This window comes from Kogia breviceps, chromosome 3 (assembly GCF_026419965.1).
Source record: "Kogia breviceps isolate mKogBre1 chromosome 3, mKogBre1 haplotype 1, whole genome shotgun sequence".
In the NCBI taxonomy this organism is placed as follows: Eukaryota; Metazoa; Chordata; class Mammalia; order Artiodactyla; family Physeteridae; genus Kogia; species Kogia breviceps.
In genome coordinates this window covers 138,799,893-138,822,038 of record NC_081312.1, presented here as the reverse complement: position 1 = coordinate 138,822,038, position 22,146 = coordinate 138,799,893, and the positions used below count along the sequence as shown (strand labels likewise).

The window sequence follows — 22,146 nt, the reverse complement described above, 5'->3', positions numbered from 1 at the left end:
CAAGTGTGTAGGCTTGAGCCTGCTCAGTTTGGGGGATGTGGATGTAGGGGTTACTGGCCGACAGACAGTGAGTGCAACCACTGTCTGTGGAAGGAAGGGGAGAAGGAATCAAGGCAGAGCTGAGGAATCCACTATTTAGGACCATCTTCAGGAGAAAGAGATATCTAAGGAGACTGAGAAGCAGCAGCCGCTGGTAGGAGGAAAGCCAGGGGCCTGATGTTAAGAGCAGGGAGTGCTGCAACCCACCCACCAGAGATGCAGCCAAGGCAGCAAGAAAGACAAAGGTCTGAGAGCCAGGCCCAGGGCCGTGGAGGGCAGATGCGGGTGAAGGAAGGAAGCCGGTGTGTATAGACGCCCCACTTGAAAAGTTTGGCTCTGAAGGGGAGGAGAGAGAGGATCTGAGGGGCAGGGAAGGGCTGCATGCTCTGTGACTCTCTGCTTTGGATTTAGCCACTTCACTGCCATTACCTACCTGGTCCTTGGTTCCCCAGCCTAGACCATCAGCTCCTCAAGGACAGGAATCATGGTTTATTGATCTTTGAAACCTACACACCAAGCACTGCTCCCACACATCGTAGATACCCAACAAAGCAGTTCAGCTCTTGCTGAACTAACAGCCAACCGTGGCCGTCATTGATGGATTCTCCCCACTCCCGAGTGCAAAACTTAAAAACCCCTCTCTGCTATTTCAACCCCAGTGTGGTAAACACTTCAGTTTTCACTGCTTAAACCATACTCAGTAAACGAGCCTATTCGGCCCATTCGGACAACACTGGAGAGAGAACCTCCTACCATCCAGCGCCAGGGTTGACGACAGCTGCTGTTCTGGTGAGCACAGCGCCACCAGCTTTGCTCCCACATGGCTGTGACCCTTCCCTTCCTGATGTCCTCTGCTGGAGTGGAGCTCCATAAAGGAAACATTCCGTCTGTTGGCTCTTTACTCTTTCTGCTGGCTTTCTCTTTGATAACATCAGAGCTCAGATTGGCTGCCTCCGGAATGTGAAGCACTCACAGAAGTCTCTGCCTGGGTATTGTTCTTACCCCCACGGAGGAAGGATAAAGCTAGAAAACGCATCAGTGGGGATGGAACCCACACTTTCCCCTAGTCCGGCTCTACTTGGAATGAGTCAGCTGGGAGGATTTAAATCTTTGGATACAGAGAAATGGATCAAATTGCTTAGAGGCTTAAACTCCCAAATGATCCAGATGTCCTAGGGCCCAGCTTCTTTTGAGACCACCAGTGGGAGATGTGCCCTCAGAAAAGTGTGCCCACTTGCTGGTCGCTGTGCAGTGACCCGGGATGGGACAGTGTACGCCAGGTGTCGGCAGCACACCTGCCCGCTGCGCCTCCCCATGGTGGTCCCCACCGTTAGCCCCCCCTCACGAGCCCCGTCACAGCCCGACCTGCCCTGTGGTTTCAGAGGTTGGCAGAGATCCCGTGCACCCTGTGGGTGAGAAGCCACGGGATGGAGACGGGGAGGGTTGGGAGGCTGGGCAGTCATGGCGTGGCTGTGCTTGCAGGTTCTGGGACGCTAGAGTGTCTAAGACATTTTCACGTCCTTTATTCAGTTCACCCTGCCAGCAGTGCGGTAAATGGGCAGGGCTGGCACTGCTCACCCCATTTGTAGATGAGGAGCCAGGGCCATAGAGCCGTGGCCCTTGTGATCACACTGACCAGAGTCTGAATTCCAACTTTGCCATTCCCAGCCTCTGCCAGTGTGGACACGAGCAACATAGTTCCCACTCAAAATGGCCGTGATGAGGGTTAAATAACATGATGTGCATTGTGCTTGGCTCGGCACCTGGAACATTGCCCTCAACGAAGGGAAGTTGTTGTTTTAGAAGTAGGAGTTGTTATTGTAGCTGCTGGACCCAGAAGACTTAAATGTAATACCCAATATCATGTAATTTCTAAATATGCCTAGTACTTGAGATTCCAAGTCTAACACGCAGAAGAAGTGGCCTGTGGTCTCTGTTCAGGTAGAAGAGTGAAGATACTGTGTTCCAGCCAGTGTTACATGGGTACACATCTGTATGTTCACCCATTCCGTGAATACTTGCTGAGCGCCCACTACACACCAGGTCCTGTCCTGAGTGCAGAACACAACAGACAGAAGACCAGGCCGGCCCTCCTACAGCTTCCATCCAAGTCGAGGAAGAAGACAGATGGTGTATGAGTGAATAAATAATAAAGTAATTCCACAGACTGCTAAGTGCTGTAAATCAAACAGGGCAAGCTGAGGGAGTTTCAGTGGGGGTGGGCTTACAGCTAGAGTGGTCAGGAAGGGTCTCTGAGGACATGACATTTGAGCTGAGACCTGAAGGATGAAAAAAGCCAGGTTCCAGGCAGAGAGGGGAACAAGAGCAGAGGCCCTGAGGTTGGAACGAGGGAGGATTTCCAACAGGGAAGAAAGACAGACCCACATGCCTTTAACATGCTGAGTGAGTCAGGATCCCAGGAGCCAAAGTCTGGGGACGCAGGTGGGCTGCCACGGAGGCCTTGCAGGCCGGGGCAGGAGACTTGCATTTTGTTCTCAGTGGTTTTGGTGACCAGTACCGGGCACAGGTGCATGGCATGGCATCTCGGGGTGTCTGCTTACCTGCCCTCATCCTTTCATAGGCAGCTTGTCAGCAGAGCCGCCAGCTGGGCGGTGTTTCTGAATATGCTAGCTCTCCCGGGGTCCCGCTTTCTGGCTCAGCATCTGACTCCCTTAGGGAGCTTCTTCAAGTCTGCAATCTGGTTTTCCACCCAGCCTCGCCTCAGAGTCTCCAAGGGTGGTTCCTGGGGGATCCTCCTGTGCTGCAGGCTTGGGAGCTGCTGATGGAGAGCCCTGCTCTTAGGCTGTGTGCTCCTGGTGCAGCCTGCTCACCTGGGCCCATGCTGTCTTTCAGGTGGTGTTGATCAATGCCATAAAAGACGTGGCTAAGGCCCTCTCGGATCTCATTGGTGCTACCAAGGGAGCTGCCAGCAAGCCCGCCGATGACCCCTCCATGTACCAGCTCAAGGGGGCCGCCAAGGTAAAGTGGAGCCCCAGTTAGGGGCAAGCGTGCCAGGAGTGCTGCAGTGAGAGATGCACATTCGAGAGTATTGGAGGATGTGCCTCTGAGTTCCTTTCTCACTTAAAGGTGCTGGTACTCGTGGCATTAGATCCGGAGCTAAAAGGAGGGATGGGACCTCAGCACACTCCCTGTTTTCTCTTGACATCTCTTCCCATGCAGGTGATGGTGACCAATGTCACCTCCCTCCTCAAGACCGTGAAGGCGGTGGAGGACGAGGCCACCCGGGGCACACGGGCACTTGAGGCCACCATCGAGTACATGAAGCAGGAGCTCACGGTAAGGAGCCACCAGTCACCTCCCTCAGGCTCCGCATCCAGCAGCTGACCCCAGTGCAGCTTCTCTGAGACTTATAGCATAAAGAGGTTTTACCTGGAACACCTGAGCTAGGGAGGCCCACTTGCCTGCCTGCTGGTACGTTTGTACCATGGAGACCCCATGTGAAACTGACCTCTGAGTTTGGCTAGGATCAATTTGTAATTATAATTAAATGAATTAATGTATGCCTTGAGACCATTCAGGTTTAATTCCACTAAAATTGCAGCGTGAAACGAAAGTGCTACAGAAGAGTCCTGGTAAAGGGAAAATTCAGTGTAGCCGCTTGCCCTCGCCTTGAGCTTAAATGGTGTGTACACTCTGTAGCCACATAGCCCCTCCTGATTCCCGTTGCCATTGGCAACAGCTCACACTGCTGTGCACACGTATGGATTTGGGAGTCTGAGGTTGGCTATTAGGAAAACCTGGATGCCTTTACCTGGGACACTTCCCTTTAACGTCGGGCTTCCTTCTGTGTGAGGTGTCTGATCTCAGAGATGCTGACCCCATGTTCGCTCTTACCTTGTTCCACCGTCGTAGAGCAAGGGTATCCTGGTGAAATACTGTGATTGTCCCCTGTTCTTTTGATCCTGAGACAATTGTGGATTGAATCATCCTTCTCCCTAGAAATAGAAATATGCTGAAAATGAGTAGTTTCAAACAGATTTCTTTTTAATAGGAGGTCTGATCACAGATTCAGTTTCTCTTTCGGAAGGAGGCGTCTTTGGAGGGTCACCTGTGAAGGCCACAAGCCGCTGAGGGGCAGCAGCAGAGATGAGCAATTCTGTTGGGTTTTGCTGGTGGAGGCTTGCGTTTTCTTGTCCTGTTTTTAATGAATCTGACCTTGGTTGGTGTTGTGCTTAGTTCTCACACGGAGAAGAAACTAAAAAATACAGGCCTTAAGGCTGCTGCCTGGCTCTAACCTGCTTGCACGGGCTGGGGGTTTCTTACCAAAAGTCTGGACACACGTTCTGACAGGTGTGGGTGGGCCTAATGGTGGCAGTGGAAGGGGTTTGAAATTTGGAGCTCTCTTGGGAAATTACAGACACGTGGTCGACCTAAGTATACCGATGTGGTTTCGAATTGACCCAGACTGTGCATTTTCGTGGACACAGGAGGTTTCCAGAGGAGCGTGTGTCCCAAGACCCACGTTAGTGTGGAGGGCTGTGTCCATGTTCATTCCACTGCAGCATTCCGGGGTGGTCCTGGGCGGCCTGACGGTAGCTGTTCATTTCTACGGGAGTAGTGTTGTTTAACAGTGGTTGGCACATGGCAGGGATGCTGGCTGGGTCCTCCTTTCTGCTTCCAGGAAGACTTCCCTGCTGAAACGTGGCTGCCTAGGGCAGAAGACAGAGCAGCCCCACGTGGTTCGGGAGTCCTCATGTACAGGGACAGCCAGGGCACCCATCACTCATGGTAGAACCATGGCAGATGGGCTGGAAGCAGAAACGGCTGGCTTGACTGGCAGGTGGGACTTTAAAGTGGGATATTCACTTACCATGGCTAATTTATTTCAGCTTCTCTAAAGGGGTGTGTGTGTGTGTGTGTGTGTGTGTGTGTGTGTGTGTGTTTCAATAAGTCACAGTGTCAACGTGGCACACTCGACCTGAATGCCTCCACACAATTAGGCAGTTATATTTGTAAGAAAGGCTAAGAATAGAAGAAACTGAATGCTTCACTTCCCCCAGCCCCACACCCTCTTAAAGAGAGAGAACTGAGTCCAGAGCAACGCATCCAGGTCAGTCCTGCCCTGGAACCAGCATCCCCTACCCCACCCCGGTGGAGGGGGGTAACGAATACACATTGAGTGTCAGTTTCTGAAGGCAAACAAGTTAATGCTGTGGATCGTTCTCCCTTCCCACGTTGTCCCCATGAATGCCGAGTACAGGTGTGTGAGGCTTATCCACGCCGGAATCTTGAAAGCAAGAATGATATTACTGTATTCAAATTTCTAGTTTCCTGCCATTTGACGGTTTCTTCCCGTGGCTGGCTTGGTTTTCAGACACTGAGCCGCAGCCGGTAGGGGAGGCATAAGATATTTCTGTCCTTCCCTTTTTGATTTTTTCAGCACCTCGATTTCTAACTTCCAGGTATTCCAGTCCAAAGAGGTACCTGAAAAGACATCATCACCTGAAGAATCCATCAGGATGACCAAAGGCATCACCATGGCAACAGCCAAAGCCGTGGCAGCTGGGAACTCGTGTCGACAGGAGGACGTGATTGCCACCGCCAACCTGAGCCGGAAGGCCGTGTCAGATATGTTGACAGCTTGCAAGGTAAAGGCCTTGGTGTTGTCTGGGGTGGGTAGGGTAGTGTTCAGTCACGGTTGAGCTGTTGGGTTCAGTTTGGAGAGGGGGGGAGGGGCTGGCCACGTGTAGAAGGGAGCCACTCGGTACCTTAACCTAGGTGTGTAATAGTTTACACGGGAAGGCAGGTGTGCCCGTCAGCCCCCGGGAGGTGACTCTCCGGGGGCAGTTTTGTGTCTGAGAGGGCATGGAGTAGGCCTGCTGACTGACCCTCCCACTTTACTTCTCAGTTCTTCCTAAATAGGCAGGACACCTTCTTACAGGGGCTGTAGTGGGGGCCGCTCTGGCAGTGGTAAAGCAGGCGTGTGGCATTTTGTTCCAGGCCCTTCAAAGGAAAACCACACCCCTCGTCAGCCTGCACCCTTTCCTGCTTCCATAGGTCAGCAGCCATTCTGCGCCCGGAGGGGTGTTGCCATAATTGGGTGAGGCAGTGAGTGAGAGGAACCAGACAGAACGTCAGGGGATCTGCCTTTTTTGCTCTCTGTGCCAGACGACTTGGAGCAACTCTTCTGATCCTTGGGGAGACAGCGGGGGCCCCTGCCCTAAGCCGGTGCTCATGGGAGGAGCTGGGGAGACCTGAGCTTTATGACCTTCACTTTATTTTTGATCTGTTAAGCCAGAGAGCCATAAGAGCCTCCCATTGAGCACCTCCACCCCAGCCGTCCACCCTTCTAGGGACAGCTGTGGCCCAGGGACCCTGACTTCTGCTCCGTGTTGGCTCGATGACCCCCCTGCCATGGTGGGCAGATGGGGCTAAGCCACAGAAAGGGAAGAGCAGCTGTTGCAGCTCGGTGTCCTCAGCAACAGGGCCCTTCTCTGTGGTGCAGTGAGTTGTGGGGAGAGCTGGTGTGGGGTCGGACGATGGCCTCTCAGGTTCCTTGGCAAGGGTAGGGTGGGCTGGGGTCCCTGGGCAGAGCAGGGGGAGGCAGCCAGGCTGAAGGGCTGGGTGTGGGAAAAAGCACCGCATTTCCTGGTCTCCTGGGTGTGGGGGAGGGTAGAGCGTGGGGAACAGGGGTAGGCGGTGGGGGGGAACAGAGGGCGGCAAGAGGGTCGGGCCACTGTCCTGAGGACCGAGTGCGCTGGGCCGGGGAGTTTAGACTCTCCTGAGGCCACAAGTACAGTTCTGATGTGCTCAGTGGAATCTGCCCTGGCAGAAGCGATAATTCCCCGAAGGCGTTACGGCCTCCGTCAGAACGGTATTTACCAGGGACTTCCCTGGCGGTCCAGTGGCGAGGACTTAGCCTTCTAGTGCTGGGGGTGCGGGTTCAATCTCTGGTCAGGGAGCTAAGATCCCACATGCCATGGGGCCAAAAAACCAAAACATGAAAAACAGAAGCAATATTGTAACAAATTCAATAAAGACTTTAAAAATGGTCCACATCAAAAACAAACAAAAAAACTCTTTTAATAAAAAGAAGAGTATTTACCAGCCAGATATGGCCTGAAGGCCACCGTGGTGTATATGCACGGCACCTCATAGTTTTGGAAGGGCTGGCACGTATGTTCTGTCATTGGATCCTAGATGGGAAGGGTAAAGGAATTCTCCTAATGTGATGTATGATGAAACAGGCTTGGAGAGGTGAAGTGGCATGACCAAGGTCACACAGCTGTTATACTTACAATCAGAACCAGAACTGAAATCGTGTCTTCTGAGTTCCAGGCTAGTCTGTTTCTGCTGCCGTGGCCTCCCAGCTGTAGACCTCAAGGTCACTGTGGTTGATGAGTGATGGGTACTTTTGTCTCCACATTACAGATGTGAAATGAAAGGGGGAAATGGAAGGCAGCTGTGATTTTCAAGTCTCTTCCCTCAGGCACATGCCCGTTTTCAGGGGAGGAGGTTAAAGATTAAAGGACCCGTGCCGTTTGCCCAGCCTCAGCTCCTCTCTCTTATCCCTCCCTAGATCAGGCCATCCTGATTTTGCAGGACGAAATAGCAGCCAGAGCTTCACACGCCAACACCAGACTTAATGACAAGTGTCACTGCTGAGACCTGAGACTCCTGTTAGGATAGGACTTACTGACACTTATGTTGCCTTTGGTCTCCTGTATTCCCATCCCTTCACAGAAAGGAAACGAGGCAGCTTGCCAGAAAGGGCATGCAATAAGAACATATAGAAAGCCAGGGATGCCTACTGGTGGGTCAAGAAGGAACCCTCTGTGCCAAGCAGAGGGCCACGTGGCCATATTTGAACACCACCTTTGGGGCTGAGCAGGGCAGAAACAGAGGTGCAGTAGGTCCCATACTGACTCATCAGAGACAGGATTACGCTAATTGCTCCGGTGGGGATGCAGACTTCCCTACACCCTAAGTTTATTCTCGTGTCTGTTTCTTTCTGGTCTTCCTTTCATGTCCATACGTCTGTGTCAGATACAATTTTATATCTCTGATTACAATTAATGTTACATGACTGTTTTTGCGTTACTAGCAGTCATTATAACCGACTCTTTATTGACCACAAAATACTCTGGTAATGAATATACTCTTTCCCCCACTATCAGATACTTAGACTGTCTGCAGTTTTTTTTAAAATCATCAACTTCACTGCAGTGAACATCTTTGGGTATATCCGTTTTTCCTATGCTTTGGATGATATCCTTAGGCAGGCTCCCAGAAGTAGAATTAGGAGGTCAAATGGTGTGACATTCTAATTATTGCTCTGTTGCTCTCCCCAAGGGCTCTACCAGGTTAGAGCCACCAGCCGTGACCAGCAGCTCCCGCACAGCTCTCAAGGAGGGCCTTGCACGTTACCTGCTGGAGGAGCATCAGAGCCCTTGTCTTCCCCCAGTGGTGTCTCGTCGAACCAGACATGGGCTCTGTCCTCACACTTGGAGACACGGGGGCAAGGCTGATTAAAACGCAGGAGGGGTTAAAGGCCTGGCCCGTTAGTCCTCAGATGAATACAACCAGGCTCATAAATGACAGATACTGGCCACTCGAATTATCCCCACCCCTCTTGGGGTGGCTTGGGGGGGGTCAGGTAAGCGGAAATTTCCCAGGTGTTGCCCCCAACAGCCCCCAGTCCTGGGGAGAGGGATTTGACTGGAGGGAGCATGGAGGCGGGTCACGCTTCCCCTTCTGCCTTGACCTTTTATCCTAATGTGTAATTTGTATTTGTCCTGACTTGTGATTTATTTGCAGTTGTCTATTTTTTGTATTCTTGTAAGCCCCCTCGAGTTCCTTCCAGAGTGAGGTTGTAGAAGGAGGAAAGGCTAAATGGGTAGGGTTGCCAGAATGAGCAAATAAAAAACAGGCTGCCCCATACTTATGCTAAAAGTTTATTCGAAATTCAAATGTAACTGGACGTTCTGTAGTTCATCTGGCAGCCCCGTGAATGGGCGTACCATCTGAAATGATATCTCACGAATGACTCAAGTCGGCAGGTCCCAAGTACAAGAACAAAGGGCCAGATGCTGTGTTAACCATATGTCCTGGTCTGCTTATCTCAATGTGTATAATGTGAGATGAGTTATTTATGGCACCTCTGAGGGTGTTGGGGAGCTCGCTCTCTGAAGGTTCCCAGGAGCCAGTGAGCCCTGGTCGGGAGACTCACTGTGACGGCAGTGTGATCAGGTCACAGAGCGAGGACCTGGGCGTGATGAGCCTGTGAACAGAGAGGGCTCTTCAGGATACTTCATGCTGCAGGAGAGAGAGAGGCTGATCCTGGGATGGTACCGCCTCTGCTGTAAGCCCCAGTCATGAATCTTTCCTGGGCTTTTTAGCACACGTGGAATTTCTTACCTTTCAATAAAAGATGGGGTGGGGGGGGCCTGAGGAGAAAGGAAGGAAAGAGGGGCCAGATTCACTTGCTTTTGTCTGCCCTCCAGCCACTAGAAAAAGCAAGACACAAAGTGTTGTCAGAGAACCTGCAGTGCAGACAGGTGGGAGGTATCAGGAGAATGTGGAGGAGAACCCCTCCTCTCTCCAGGGAGGCAGGGAAAGTTTCTCAGAGAGGTCACTGAAGGTAAAACAGGAGGAGTTCCAGAATCGAGGTCTCCTGCCTCTGGGTCTTGGGCTACACAGCACTGCTGGGCAAGTGACCCCACCTGGCTGCCTGGTCCACTTGCCACCTGGCTCTTCTTGTTTTAAGATGTCGACGTTCCTTTCTCTCTCCAGCAAGCATCCTATCACCCCGACGTCAGTGAGGAGGTGCGCACCAGAGCGTTGCGGTACGGGACGGAGTGCACCCTCGGCTACGTGGACCTTCTGGAGCACGTCTTGGTGGTGAGGAGGGGCATGGGCCAGGCCAGGGCTGGGGAAGAGCTGATCCGGGTGCAGAGCATCCTTGCCCCGGGAAAACCCCTCTTGGAGCATCGCGCAGGCTCCACTTGCGAGGCTGGGACTGGATTGAGCTGAAAAGCCTCTCATATCACACTGCCCCAGCACACAAGATACAAGTGTAGTCTGGAGGGAGGTGCAGTTCGAATCCAGAAGAGCCTGGCTGTCTCGTTGCATCAAAGAGGCAAGACTAGCGTGGAAGAGTGGTGGGTAAGCAGAGTGAGAGGCGAAGCAGGTGGGACACACAGAGCCACCACTGAAAAAAGATCAGGAGATCCGGTCAGGAAAAACCCCAGTCCATCCTGCAAGGGCCAAGAAGGCTCCTGGAAGAGCCAGACCAGCATCCATGACAAGTTAGAAACATCACCAGTGCTACAGGAGACCTACTAGCCTCTCGTGATTTCCCCCAGTCCTCGAACCAGTGGCTTAGACCACAGTGAGAAAGTGTCCAGTTCCATTTGTCTGATGACCTTCGAGCCTGCCGTGCCCACATGGAGCTGGGTTAATGTGGTGTACATCTGTCCCTGTCTAATCCTGGGAGCCACGTTTAAAACTGGGGAGTTCTGGGAGAGAGCTTGTTCAGGGGTGAGAGACTCCCCAGAAGAGACTTGATGATGTCTCACCCCCTTCACTGCCCTTGCTCCTTGCTAAACCTAAAAGAAGAAGATGCAACAGGGCACTTTCAGATACACAACGCATGTACCTCAAAGATTATTAAGGCTTTCATTTGCTCTGCATTGACATTTATGTCTTTTTGTGCAACCACGTGAGGCTAGCAGGGCAAGGGAATGATCCAAGACCCAAAGAAGTTTGGCCCCTTGGTTGAGGTCACCCAGCTACTAATGACAGACCTGGGACCACTGCTTTCTCCTTAAACTTAAATTACCTTCTGATGTTAAGCATTTCAGGTCTTTTAAGGGAACATTACTTTTATTCTTTGCCCAGGTAACCATGGTCATTGCAAAAGAATATCTTTTGTGAGAGCTGCCAGTCTGGGGTTACTGACATTGGGCTCCCAAAGCCTGAGTGCTTGTGAGTAGAAACCAGTGTATATTGCTCGTGGGCCAAGGAGAGAGCATCTTGGCCAGTCAACGTTCGCTCGCACGAGCCTCCCCAGCCAAGCCAGCTTGTCTGTGTTGGGATATGAAGTGTTCAGCCCGTGAGCATGCATAGCAGGAAATTTAGCGTAAGGAGAATGAAGCCAGCAAGGCTTCCACAAGGTATCTTTTTCCTGATGGGACCATCTGTTCTAGGCACATGGAATCTTGTTACATCCGAACATCCGAAAGCATAGTGGAAAGCATAATGGCTTAGGTTTAGAACGCTTGAATTCAAATCCTGGCTCTGCCAAGTAAATAGTTGCATTACCACTGTCTTATCTGGGCTTCAGTTTGCTCAGATGTTAGGCCGATGATTAAGGATTAAGTGAGGCTGTGGGGAGTCCAGGGCTATGGCTGAGCTCACGTCTGCTGCACACTTTGTTAAAATCCTCCTGGAAGGTGCCAGTCCTGGCTGAGCAGAGGTGCAGGTCTGTGGCAGCAGTGCCCTCCTAGCTTCCCAAGTGGGGGCTCTCCCCCAGCACCCATTTTTCCTTGTGTCTGTCTCTCATGCTTTGGTCTTCATCTTGTTCATTTGATACTGGCATCCTCCTATTATTCCCATGAAGGATCGTCACCTCGCCCCTTTCATCCGGTTCCATTTCTTGGTTAAACCGTATATTTTCCCTGCTCCTGTGTTTGTACCTGTGGCGCCAGTGTCGGTAGGTGCAGGCCTCTGCACACACTGGCTCTTGGTGAGTCATTTAACGAGAATGTCACTGCGTCGGGGTCCACTTGCAGCGGCGCCAGCTCCCCAAGTTGGGATGGAAAGGAGGCAGCAGCCTTCAAGGCGTACGGTGGAGTGAAGATCTCGGGTTTCCCTCCTCTGCACAAAGACAGCTTAGACCAGGGAGAGGAGTTCTGTCTTCGTGAGGAAGGACAGGTGCCAGCACTTGTCTCGAGAACCTTCTCCCAGGGGAGAAGGAAGAGGGAACCCTCAGAGGGTCCCCTTCTTGACCTCAAGCCACCTTTAGACCCTCTCCCAGTATCTGGGAGCCAGGTGTTGTATCCACCAAAGCACTTCCTCTCTCCTCCTCCGCTCCTCTCCACGCCTACTCCATGTTGGTAAGCAGAAGACAAGGGCCTCCCAAGAGGGGTGTGGGTGAGTGGTTGGCCTGTTTGCCCCAAAGGAAGCTGAGGTGTCCGGGGCCTCCGTGGGAAGGCCTAGGACCCATTCCCAGGATACACACTCAGAGACCCCAAGCTTTGCAGCCACTCAAGTACTGTGCCAGGCACCAGCCCTAGTGATAATCATCAGGTTCTTCTGGAACAGGAAGAAGGGCACATACCACAGGAAGACCCCACATCACGTGTGATTTGGGAGGTTTCATGTGGGACCAGAGGTTGGCAGTAGGGGAGCTACCACTCCCTTCTTTTCCTGGACCCAACAAGAGCCATTGCACTTTACATCCAGGTGTGCTTCCCTGATGCATCTTCTGTTATGAGTTCTTCCTGGTATTTACTAAAGAAACAGGACTCTGAAGTCTTATGTGTTTGCAAACAGAATTTGGTTGATTGTGTGGTGGTTGATGTGTCTTTTAAAAGCCTGCCACCTGAATTTCCTTTCATCTTTCTCTACAGTTATTGTCATTGTAACTCATAATTATGGCAATAATATAAATATCCTGTTTCTCCATAGCTGTTTTGAGATTTACGGTGTGAAAAATGCTGGTGCTAAAACAAAATCATTAATAGGAAGAAAAGCTAAATGAAAACTTTTATACAGCATCCAGAATTTGTCTCATCTTTTATAAGAAAGAGGTTTTTCCCTCTTTATGGTGACAAGTGCTGATGGTTCATCCAAGTAGATAAGAATGAAATCGCATCAAGTATTTGTTCATATTTTTATTCTTGTCTCTTTAGAGACCTACACATACTCTTTTTTTTTTTTTTTTTTTTAATTTTTTTTTTATTTTTTTTATTTTTTGTGGTACGCGGGCCTCTCACTGTTGTGGTCTCTCCCGTTGCGGAGCGCAGGCTCCGGACACGCAGGCTCAGTGGCCATGGCTCACGGGCCCAGCCGCTCCGCGGCATGTGAGATCTTCCCGGACCGGGGCACGAACCCGTGTCCCCTGCATCGGCAGGCGGATTCTCAACCACTGCGCCACCAGGGAAGCCCTACACATACTCTTTGAAGGGTATTTTCCAATAAAAATATAGGAAGGAAACATCCAGGGGATTATCATAAACATGAAAAAATACCAGTTCCTAACTGAAAATGGTAGAACCTCTGTGACAGCATTCTGTCCCCAAAGCTGCAGACATTAGCAGCTTCCTTGGGCCTGCAGCTGAAAATAAGCTCACATTTCCCATCGTGAGCCCTCACTCCTTCTCCAAAGCAGACTTGAAAGAAATCTGGACCAACATGAGGCTAAATACGAGGAAGATTGTTCCACATAAGAGGACCATGAGCCATAAGACCGCTTAGGACAGAGCTGGTAGAGACCCGAGAAGAAATTAGGGAAATGGAGACGTACGAATACGGAAACTAGTGTTCACTTCTGAGGGAACTTTGACAGAATCAGAAAACGAAAGCCAAATTGACAATTTAGAGAAGACATCAGATTTATGTGGAAATTACCTTTAGGGTAGAGGGAAAGAATACTAAGATTAGCTATTTGAGGGTGGTGAGTAAAAAAACAGTTAAAGCTAGAGATTTTCACACACACACACACACACAGAGTATGCCCCATTCTGCCCTCCTCCTCATTCACTGGTCTTCACGTATGTCAGCAGATGACCACAGTACCTCCATCCTGAAAAAAAGGTCAACTGACATTGAAACTGTAACAGGAGATCTTAGGATGGTCCTCCTGGATCATTGTAAAGCTGACTTCTCTTCTTAGCTGACCAAAGAGAATTAGTAAGACTTCTGAAAGCTGAAGAAAGGTCCGATAATTGTCCAATTTTTACAAAAGGGGAAAGAGAAAAGTAGAAATTACGGTTTGGAGGAAGTGTCCAGCAATTTAGAGGAATAAATTGAGGTCACTTTCAGGTGGTCCAAGGAGGTTTAGCCATCTTCTTTAGGGGCTGCTTTTCTTAAATTTGGATACATGAAAATGTGGGGGAAAGTATGCTACTTTATCCTTGTTCAGGTTAAATATCCTAGAGCCAAGGATTCTTCACCTTTTTTGGCTGGTTTGTATATTTTAGTTTTACTTTAGAAAAAATCTTAAAACAGGAAACCATATCAACATTTGTGTGTCTACATCTATAATTAACTAATTTTGTTAAACAATATTTTGTCTTATTTGGTTCAGATCCTTATTTTGTAAGAAGTCTCTCAATAATAATTAATTTTGTATCCTTTACCAATACCATCCTCCTTTTTTCTCTGTCTAGGCAGAAATAACTATCATGATTTCAGCTTTCTTAACCTTTCGTGGATCTTGGACCCCCTTGAGCTAGCTAAAAGCCCATTTCCTGCCTCACCCTACCCTCATCAGAGAAACATCAGCACATAAACACAAATGTCCCTTAAACTGTTAAGAGGGTTCCCAGACCCCTAGTTGGATACTTCGGGAATTTAGAAACTCCACATCGAGAACCCCTCCTTGGGGATTTTTTTTTTTTTTTTTTTGAGAATCCAGTTATCAGCCTATAAACAATGGGATCTAATTTAGGCAGAACCCCATCCTTGCTGCCCTGGGAGCTACTTTATGAAGCTTTAGAAGTGTCCATTTGAGCAATGTTGGCCTTCTGCATTTACTGTTGGCTGGTTTGTCATGGAGGATTTCTATTGCAGGATGAGAGACATCCACTTGGCCTCTGCAGTAACCACAGATCAATATTACCCACAATATGAGGTTTTTGACAGGGTTAAAATTACCTTCGCTTCCACTAGCAGTACTTTAATTTCATTCTATCTGTTGCCTGCTATGAGAAATCATGTTGACTTAATTGCAGAATAAAAATAGAACTCCTGTGCTCCTGCCTTATTTAAATAGGGTGCATTGCCATAGGGCCGTTCCCTTTCTTAGAGCCATAGTGTATACAGAAGTGGTTTTCTCCCTCTGTCAAGGCTCATGCAGCTCAATATCAAAAAAACAACCCAATCAAAAAATGGGCAGAAGACCTAAATAGACATTTCTCCAAATAATATATACAGATTGCCAACAAACACATGAAAGAATGCTCAACATCATTAATCATTAGAGAAATGCAAATCAAAACTACAATGAGGTATCACCTCACACCAGTCAGAATGGCCATCATCAAAAAATCTACAAACAATAAATGCTGGAGAGGGTGTGGAGAAAAGGGAACCCTCTTGCACTGTTGGTGGGAATGTAAATTGATACAGCCACTATGGAGAACAGTATGGAGGTTCCTTAAAAAACTAAACATAGAACTACCATACGACCCAGCAATCCCACTACTGGGCATATACCCTGAGAAAACCATAATTCAAAATGAGTCATGTACCACAATGTTCACTGCAGCTGTATTTACAATAGCCAGGACATGGAAGCAACCTAAGTGTCCATTTACAGATGAATGGATAAAGAAGGTGTGGCACGTATATACAATGGAATATTACTCAGCCATAAAAAGAAACGAAGTTGAGTTATTTGTAGTGAGGTGGATGGACCTAGAGTCTGTCATACAGAGTGAAGTAAGTCAGAAAGAGAAAAACAAATACCATATGCTAACACATATATATGGAATCTAAAAAACAAAAAATCTGAAGAACCTAGGGGCAGGACAGGAATAAAGACGCAGATGTAGAGAATGGACTTGAGGACACGGAGAGGCAGAAGGGTAAGCTGGGACAAAGTGAGAGACTGGCATGGACTTCCATATACTACCAAATGTAAAATAGACAGCTAGTGGGAAGCAGCTGCATAGCACAGGGAGATCAGCTCGGTGCTTTGTGACCACCTAGAAAAGTGGGATAGGGAGGGTGGGAGGGAGACACAAGAGGGAGGGGATATGGGAATATATGTATACATACAGCTGATTCACTTTGTTAGACAGCAGAAACTTAACACAACATTGTAAAGCAACTATACTCCAATAAAGATGTTAAAATAAATAATTAAATTAAAAAAAATAAAGACAGAAGTCTATTCACCACTCCCCTTTGACGATTTCAGTGAATCTCCCTACCACACCTTTAACTTCTGTCAGCTTTATTGAGGCATAACTAACATACAATGAACACATATTTGAAGTGTACGATTTGAGTAGTGATATCTGAATACGTCTGTGAAAACTTCACCACAATCAAAATGATGAATATATCCGTTATTCTTCAAAATTTCCAAACAACCACTAGTCTGCTTTTTGTTATTACAGATTTGTTTGCATTTTCCAGATTTATATAAAAGCAGTCATCGGACGTGTACTCTCCTTTGTCTGGCTTTTTTTCACTCAGCATCAGTATTTTCAATTCCATCCACATTGTTATGTGTACCAATAATTTGTCCCCTTTTATTGTTAAGTAGTATTCCATAATATGGATATGTCATAATTGTTAATCAGAACACCTGTTGATGGATACTTAGGTTGTTTCCAGGTTTGATTATTATAAATAAATCTGCTAAGAACATCCTATATAGAAGTTTTTCTGCCTATATGATTTCATTTCTCTTGGATAAATACTAGAAGTAGAATATTTATATCATAGGATGGATATATTTTTAACTTCTTAGGAAACTACTAAGTTCTTTTTTAAAGTGGTTATTTCCACCAGCAGTATATGAGAGTTCCAATTTCTCCATGTCCTTGTTAGCACTTAGAATGGCCAGTGTTTTTAATTTTAACCATCCTAGTGGGTATGTGGTGGTATCTTAATTTCCACCAAGGGTTAGAAGGCATTTTGTGACCAATTTGTCCACGACACTAGGAATACTCATTCCCAGGTCAGGTGAGGATTTCATTGATAGGCCACTCAAAATGCTAATAGTGGGCCAGACCCTGTTAATAATAACCAAAAGCGTCTGGACCATCTGTCTTACTAGTCTGTTATGGTCCAGGAAATGGTTGCCTCTTCTCATTTCTAGAGTTATGCATTGATCTTACAGAACTACATATTTGGTCAACCATTTCAAGTCACCTAATCATCATCAATTTTATCTGAGGCTCAGTCACACATTTGGTAATGCAAGAAACAATAATCTTGTAAAATAGGCAGAATACAAGTAATATAACTGGTAACATTAATAAGGTCATAAGTAAGTATTTAAGCTGAGAACTTCCACTAGGTGCAGCCCAGTATAGTATCTGCCCAGATCATGTAAACAGTCTATTCTGCACCAATCGCTGTCTTTAAGGAAATCATATATTGATATTGTACATAAAGTTCACCAAAGATTTCTACGTGTAAAGGTGAGTGGTGGGTCATCGTGACCCCTTGCAGGATTGAGAAAGGAATATTATCTTCTAAGGAGTTACATGACTGGTGTCAGAAGAAGAAAAATTGATCTTTAAGATTGAGCAGGTATTTCTGCTATTGGGGAGGTCTGTTAACACATAATGCAGATGCACAAGGCACACTAGATGGGAGGGAGGAGGCCAAAGGGCAGAAAGAAAGTTTTATGTTTAAATTGTTCTTGTCTTGCCTTATAATGTGAATTTTTATTTCATCAGTCAGATATATTTTTTGCAGATAGTTTCTCTTAGGGTGTCACCTGTATTTTCATTTTCATAACAGTGTCTGGCGGGGGGAGACAAATGTATATCAAAAAAGAAGGAAAATGACAGCAAGGCAGAGAGTTGAGAAAACAAAAAAGTGCAGATAGAACTTGGATAAAAATGAAAGTAAAATGAAAATATGTCTTACATATAAAATATTAAACATTTAGGATGAGCTGAATGTTTGCAAAGGTTATCGAGTTATTTTCAGGATTATATACCCCAGTGTGGGGAAGAAAATAATCTCCCCTCTACTCTTCTGAGTTCTTGCCGGAGACCTCATGTAATAAGACAGATTAACAAGAGAAGAACAAAAGTTTATTCACATGGTGTACCTCATGGATAAATGGAAGATACGCAGGGGAAAAATGAGCAATTCCCAAGGTAGCCTAAGCCACCCAGTTAAATACCACTTTCAGGCAAAGAAAAGAAAGGTGTATGTGGTGGGAGGAGGCTGGTTACAGGAGGTGTCCAGGAAAAGCGGGGTTAACTAGGGTAAGGTTGTTAGCAGGTTTTAGAGCCTTCCTCATAGATAAGATTCTTGTGATTTTTCACTCTGCCTTCTCTTCCTGGTACAGAGAGGGAGACACCCTTACAAAAGGAGATTTCTTTTATAAATGTAAATTACCCTTTCAAAAGAGTAACTTCCCTGTTTTCAGAGAATCCCCAGTGTCTGGTTTTTCTCAAAATAATCAACTCAAAGCAATCTGTATGCTAAAGAGGCATATTTTGGGGTGACATACTTTGCTGCCCTTCACCAGCTTCCTTCTTTGTCTTTCATTTGCCTGCCTGATTGATTCTCTTCTTGTTAACAACCTTATTGAGATATAATTGGCATATGGCAAAATTTACCCAGTTAAGGCATACAGTTTCTTGGTTTTCACTGTATTTAGAGTTGTACACCTATCACCATAATAATAATTTTAGAACATTTTTGTCAACCCAAAAAGAAACCTCATGCCCTTTAGCAGTCGCTCCTCATTCCCTTCATCCCCACTCCTAGCCCAAGGCGAACACTAATCTTTTTCTTGTCTCTGTAGATTGCCGATTCTGGACATTTCATGTAAACAGAATCATATAGCATGTGGTCTTTTGTAATTGGCTTCTTTCACTTAGCATAATACTTTTGAAGTTCTAAGACATAAACTTTCAAATTCCTGCTTTTTTTAAAATTACTTTTTATTGGAGTACCGTTCCTTTACAATGTTGTGTTAGTTTCTACTGTACAGCAAAGTCAATCAGCTATACGTATACATATATCCCCCCTTTTTTTATTTCCTTCCCATTTAGGTCACCACAGAGCACTGAGTTCCCTGTGCTATACAGTAGGTTCTCATTAGTTATCTATTTTATACATAGTATCAATAGTGTATATATGTCAATCCCAGTCTCCCAGTTCACCGCACCCCCCTTCCCCCCTTGGTATCCATACATTTGTTCTCTGTCTGTGTCTCTATTTCTGCTTTGCAAATAAGATCATCTATACCATTTTTCTAGATTCCACATATATGCGTTAATATACGATATTTGTTTTTCTCTTTCTGACTTCACTGTATGAAAGTCTCTAGGTCCATCCACATCTCTATAAATGATGCAATTTTGTTCCTTTCTATGGCTGAGTAATATTCCATTGTATATGTATACCACATCTTCTTTATTCATTCCTCTGTTGATGGGCATTTAGGTTGCTTCCATGTCCTGGCTATTGTAAATAGTGCTGCAGTGAACATTGGGGTGCATGTATCTTTTTGAATTATGGTTTTCTCAGGGTATATGCCCAGTAGTGGGATTGCTGGCTTTTTAAAATTTTAAAGCATAATATATGTGTTTTGTCCCCCTATTTAAGAAGCTAAGCTCACAAGGGTTATTCTCCTGTATTTTCTTCTACACAGTTTTAATTCTTACATTCAGGTTTATACTCCATTTCTAGTTCATCTATGCATATGGTGAGAAAAGGGTCAGGTTTATTTTCTTACTTATGGCTATCCAATTGTTCCAGCATCATTTGTTGAAAAAATTGTCCTCATTGGATTAAAGGTGCTTTAGCACCTTTAATGAAAATCAGTTGACTATATGTGTGAATCTAGTTCTGGTCTCTTTTCTGCCCCACTGATCTGTATGTCTATGTACCAATATCATGTTGTCTTGACCACTACTATAACTTTATAATGAGTCTTGAAATCAGGTATTCTAAAACTTACAGCTTTGTTCTTTTTCAAAATGGTTTAGCTATTCTAGGTCCTTTGTATTTTATATACATTTTATTGTTTGTGGGTTTTTTTTGTGGTATGTGGGCCTCTCACTGTTGTGGTCTCTCCCGTTGCGGAGCACAGGTTCCAGACGCGCAGGCCCAGCGGCCATGGCTCACGGGCCCAGCCGCTCCACGGCATGTGGGATCTTCCCAGACAGGGGCACGAACCCGTGTCCCCTGCATCGGCAGGCGGACTCTCAACCACTGCGCCACCAGGGAAGCCCTATATACATTTTAGAATCATCTTGTCAATATCTTTAAAAAAAAGCATATTGGGATTTTGACTGGGATCGTGGGAAGATTTGGGAATAATTGATCTTAATAGTCTTCTAATCCAAGAATATGGTATATCTCTCCATTTATTTAGGTCTTCTTTAATATTTTCAACATTTGTAGTTTTTAGCATCCACATCTTGCACATCTGTTGTCAAATTTAACAGCATTTAACTTAACAGGTATTTCACGATTTTTTATGCTACTATAAATGGTATTGCTTTTTTCAAAATTTTCTATTTTTTGCTGCTTATAGAAATATAATTGATGTTTGTATATTGACCTTATATCCTATAACCTTGCTTAACTCATTTATTCTAGCTTTTTTTCCCTTTTTTTTAAACAAATGCCTTAGAAATTTCTACATAGGCATTCATGGTATTTATGAACAAAGACAATTTTACTTCTCCCTTTCCATCTGTGTGCCATGTATTTCTTTTTCTTGCCTTGCTTCACTGGCTAGGAATTCTAGTACAATACTGATGGAAGTGTGAGGACAAATATCCTTACCTTATTCTTGGTCTTAGGGGAAAACACTCAGTCTTGCACCATTTACTATGAGTCTCCCCATCATACCTTTAACTCCTTGCTTATTCATGTTGTGTTGACCACTGTAGAAAAAGCAAATAGCAAAGCCTGTGGACTACTTTGCTCTTTAGTCCCTGAGCTGTAGCCATTATTCACCTAGTGGCCTTACAACATGTATTGTTTCAGACAAATACAGTACAAGCCTTTTACAATTAAGTAGTGGCAAATGCCCATTTGATCTAGAGCAGTGGTTTACAACTTTGGCTGCAAATGAGAACCACCTGGAGAACTTTTAGAAATTCTGGTGCCCAGGCCGTACATTGGACCAATTCCATCAGTAGTACTGATGGAAATGTATACTATATTAAATTATGTATTAATTTACCACAGCTCTATAATGAAAGGACTGTTTGTTGTGCTCATTTAATAGATAAGTAAACTGAGGCTTAGAGAGAAGATAAGTAACTGGACCACAGTTACTGAGGTACATTGACTCTAGAACCTACCTTTAATTCAGTTGCCTGCCAACTGGTTGTGTTAAAAAGGTAAAAGGCATCTAACCCCTCCCCTCCACCTCTCCATGGTTCTGGTGATCTTCTGGAACTAATCTAGAATGCCATCATATTAGGACTTGTCTCCAGTAGTGTGTTGGTCTGTTACTCATTCATTCATTTGTTCACTCATTCACTGGTTTGTGCTGAGTTAATATCTGCATGGTGCTATGTGTAGATAGGTCCTAGGGTGAGGGAATGAGAATAACAGAGCAGCTGAACTCAGAACAGTAGCAAATATAAAATTTAGAAGATTGCAAGAGGAAGGTGGGTAGGGAATAGATGCCTGGGAAGTGGTTACTCAAGAATCTTTGACTAATCAGTTCAAGTGTGTAACGTAATGTCTTCTATGCACTGGTGTGTCTGGGGCTGGTCAATGTGTAACCCCATTAATTCCCCCAACGCCAGATTTTTTTTTTACCAAGCTTCTTTTAAAGTTCTCTTGTAGTTTTGGGGTCCAAAAGACATCTTTTCCAGACTCGTGAGAAAGAGTACGATACCTGGTCAGGTGAAAAGGGTATGGCACACCAAGAAGGTAATTAACATTTAATGAATGCCTACTGTGTTCCAGGCATTGTGCAAGATGCTTCTCGTGGGTTATTCCATTTGATGTTTATGCCACTCCTGAGGAGGAGGCATTATCCCAGTTTTACAGATGAGAAAACAGGTTCTGAGAGGTTCAGTAATCTGAACCTCATTGTTCACAAACCAGGAGCAGGTGAAGCTAGGTTTGAAACAGGTTTGTCCAATACCAAAGCCCAGGCTTTGTCTGCTGCTCAGAATGGTCCATAGAGAGACAGCAGTGGTGCTTTCTTCCTGAATGTCTTAGCATTTCTAAATCTCAAGATGACCCCTC

The 22,146-nt window shown here is 46.2% G+C and overlaps 1 protein-coding gene across 7 annotated transcripts in view; it reads left to right on the top strand.

Annotated features, from left to right (window-relative positions):
- TLN2 (talin 2) overlaps positions 1–22,146 on the top strand; it is a 463,505-nt gene that overhangs the window by 419,278 nt on the left and 22,081 nt on the right. For all 7 annotated transcript variants that reach the window (XM_067029739.1, XM_059058563.2, XM_067029737.1 and 4 more), the window contains 4 exons: positions 2,893–3,018; positions 3,220–3,336; positions 5,463–5,648; positions 9,793–9,900. In XM_067029739.1, the coding sequence (XP_066885840.1) occupies positions 2,893–3,018; positions 3,220–3,336; positions 5,463–5,648; positions 9,793–9,900 (537 nt within the window). The remainder of the gene's footprint in view (positions 1–2,892; positions 3,019–3,219; positions 3,337–5,462; positions 5,649–9,792; positions 9,901–22,146) is intronic.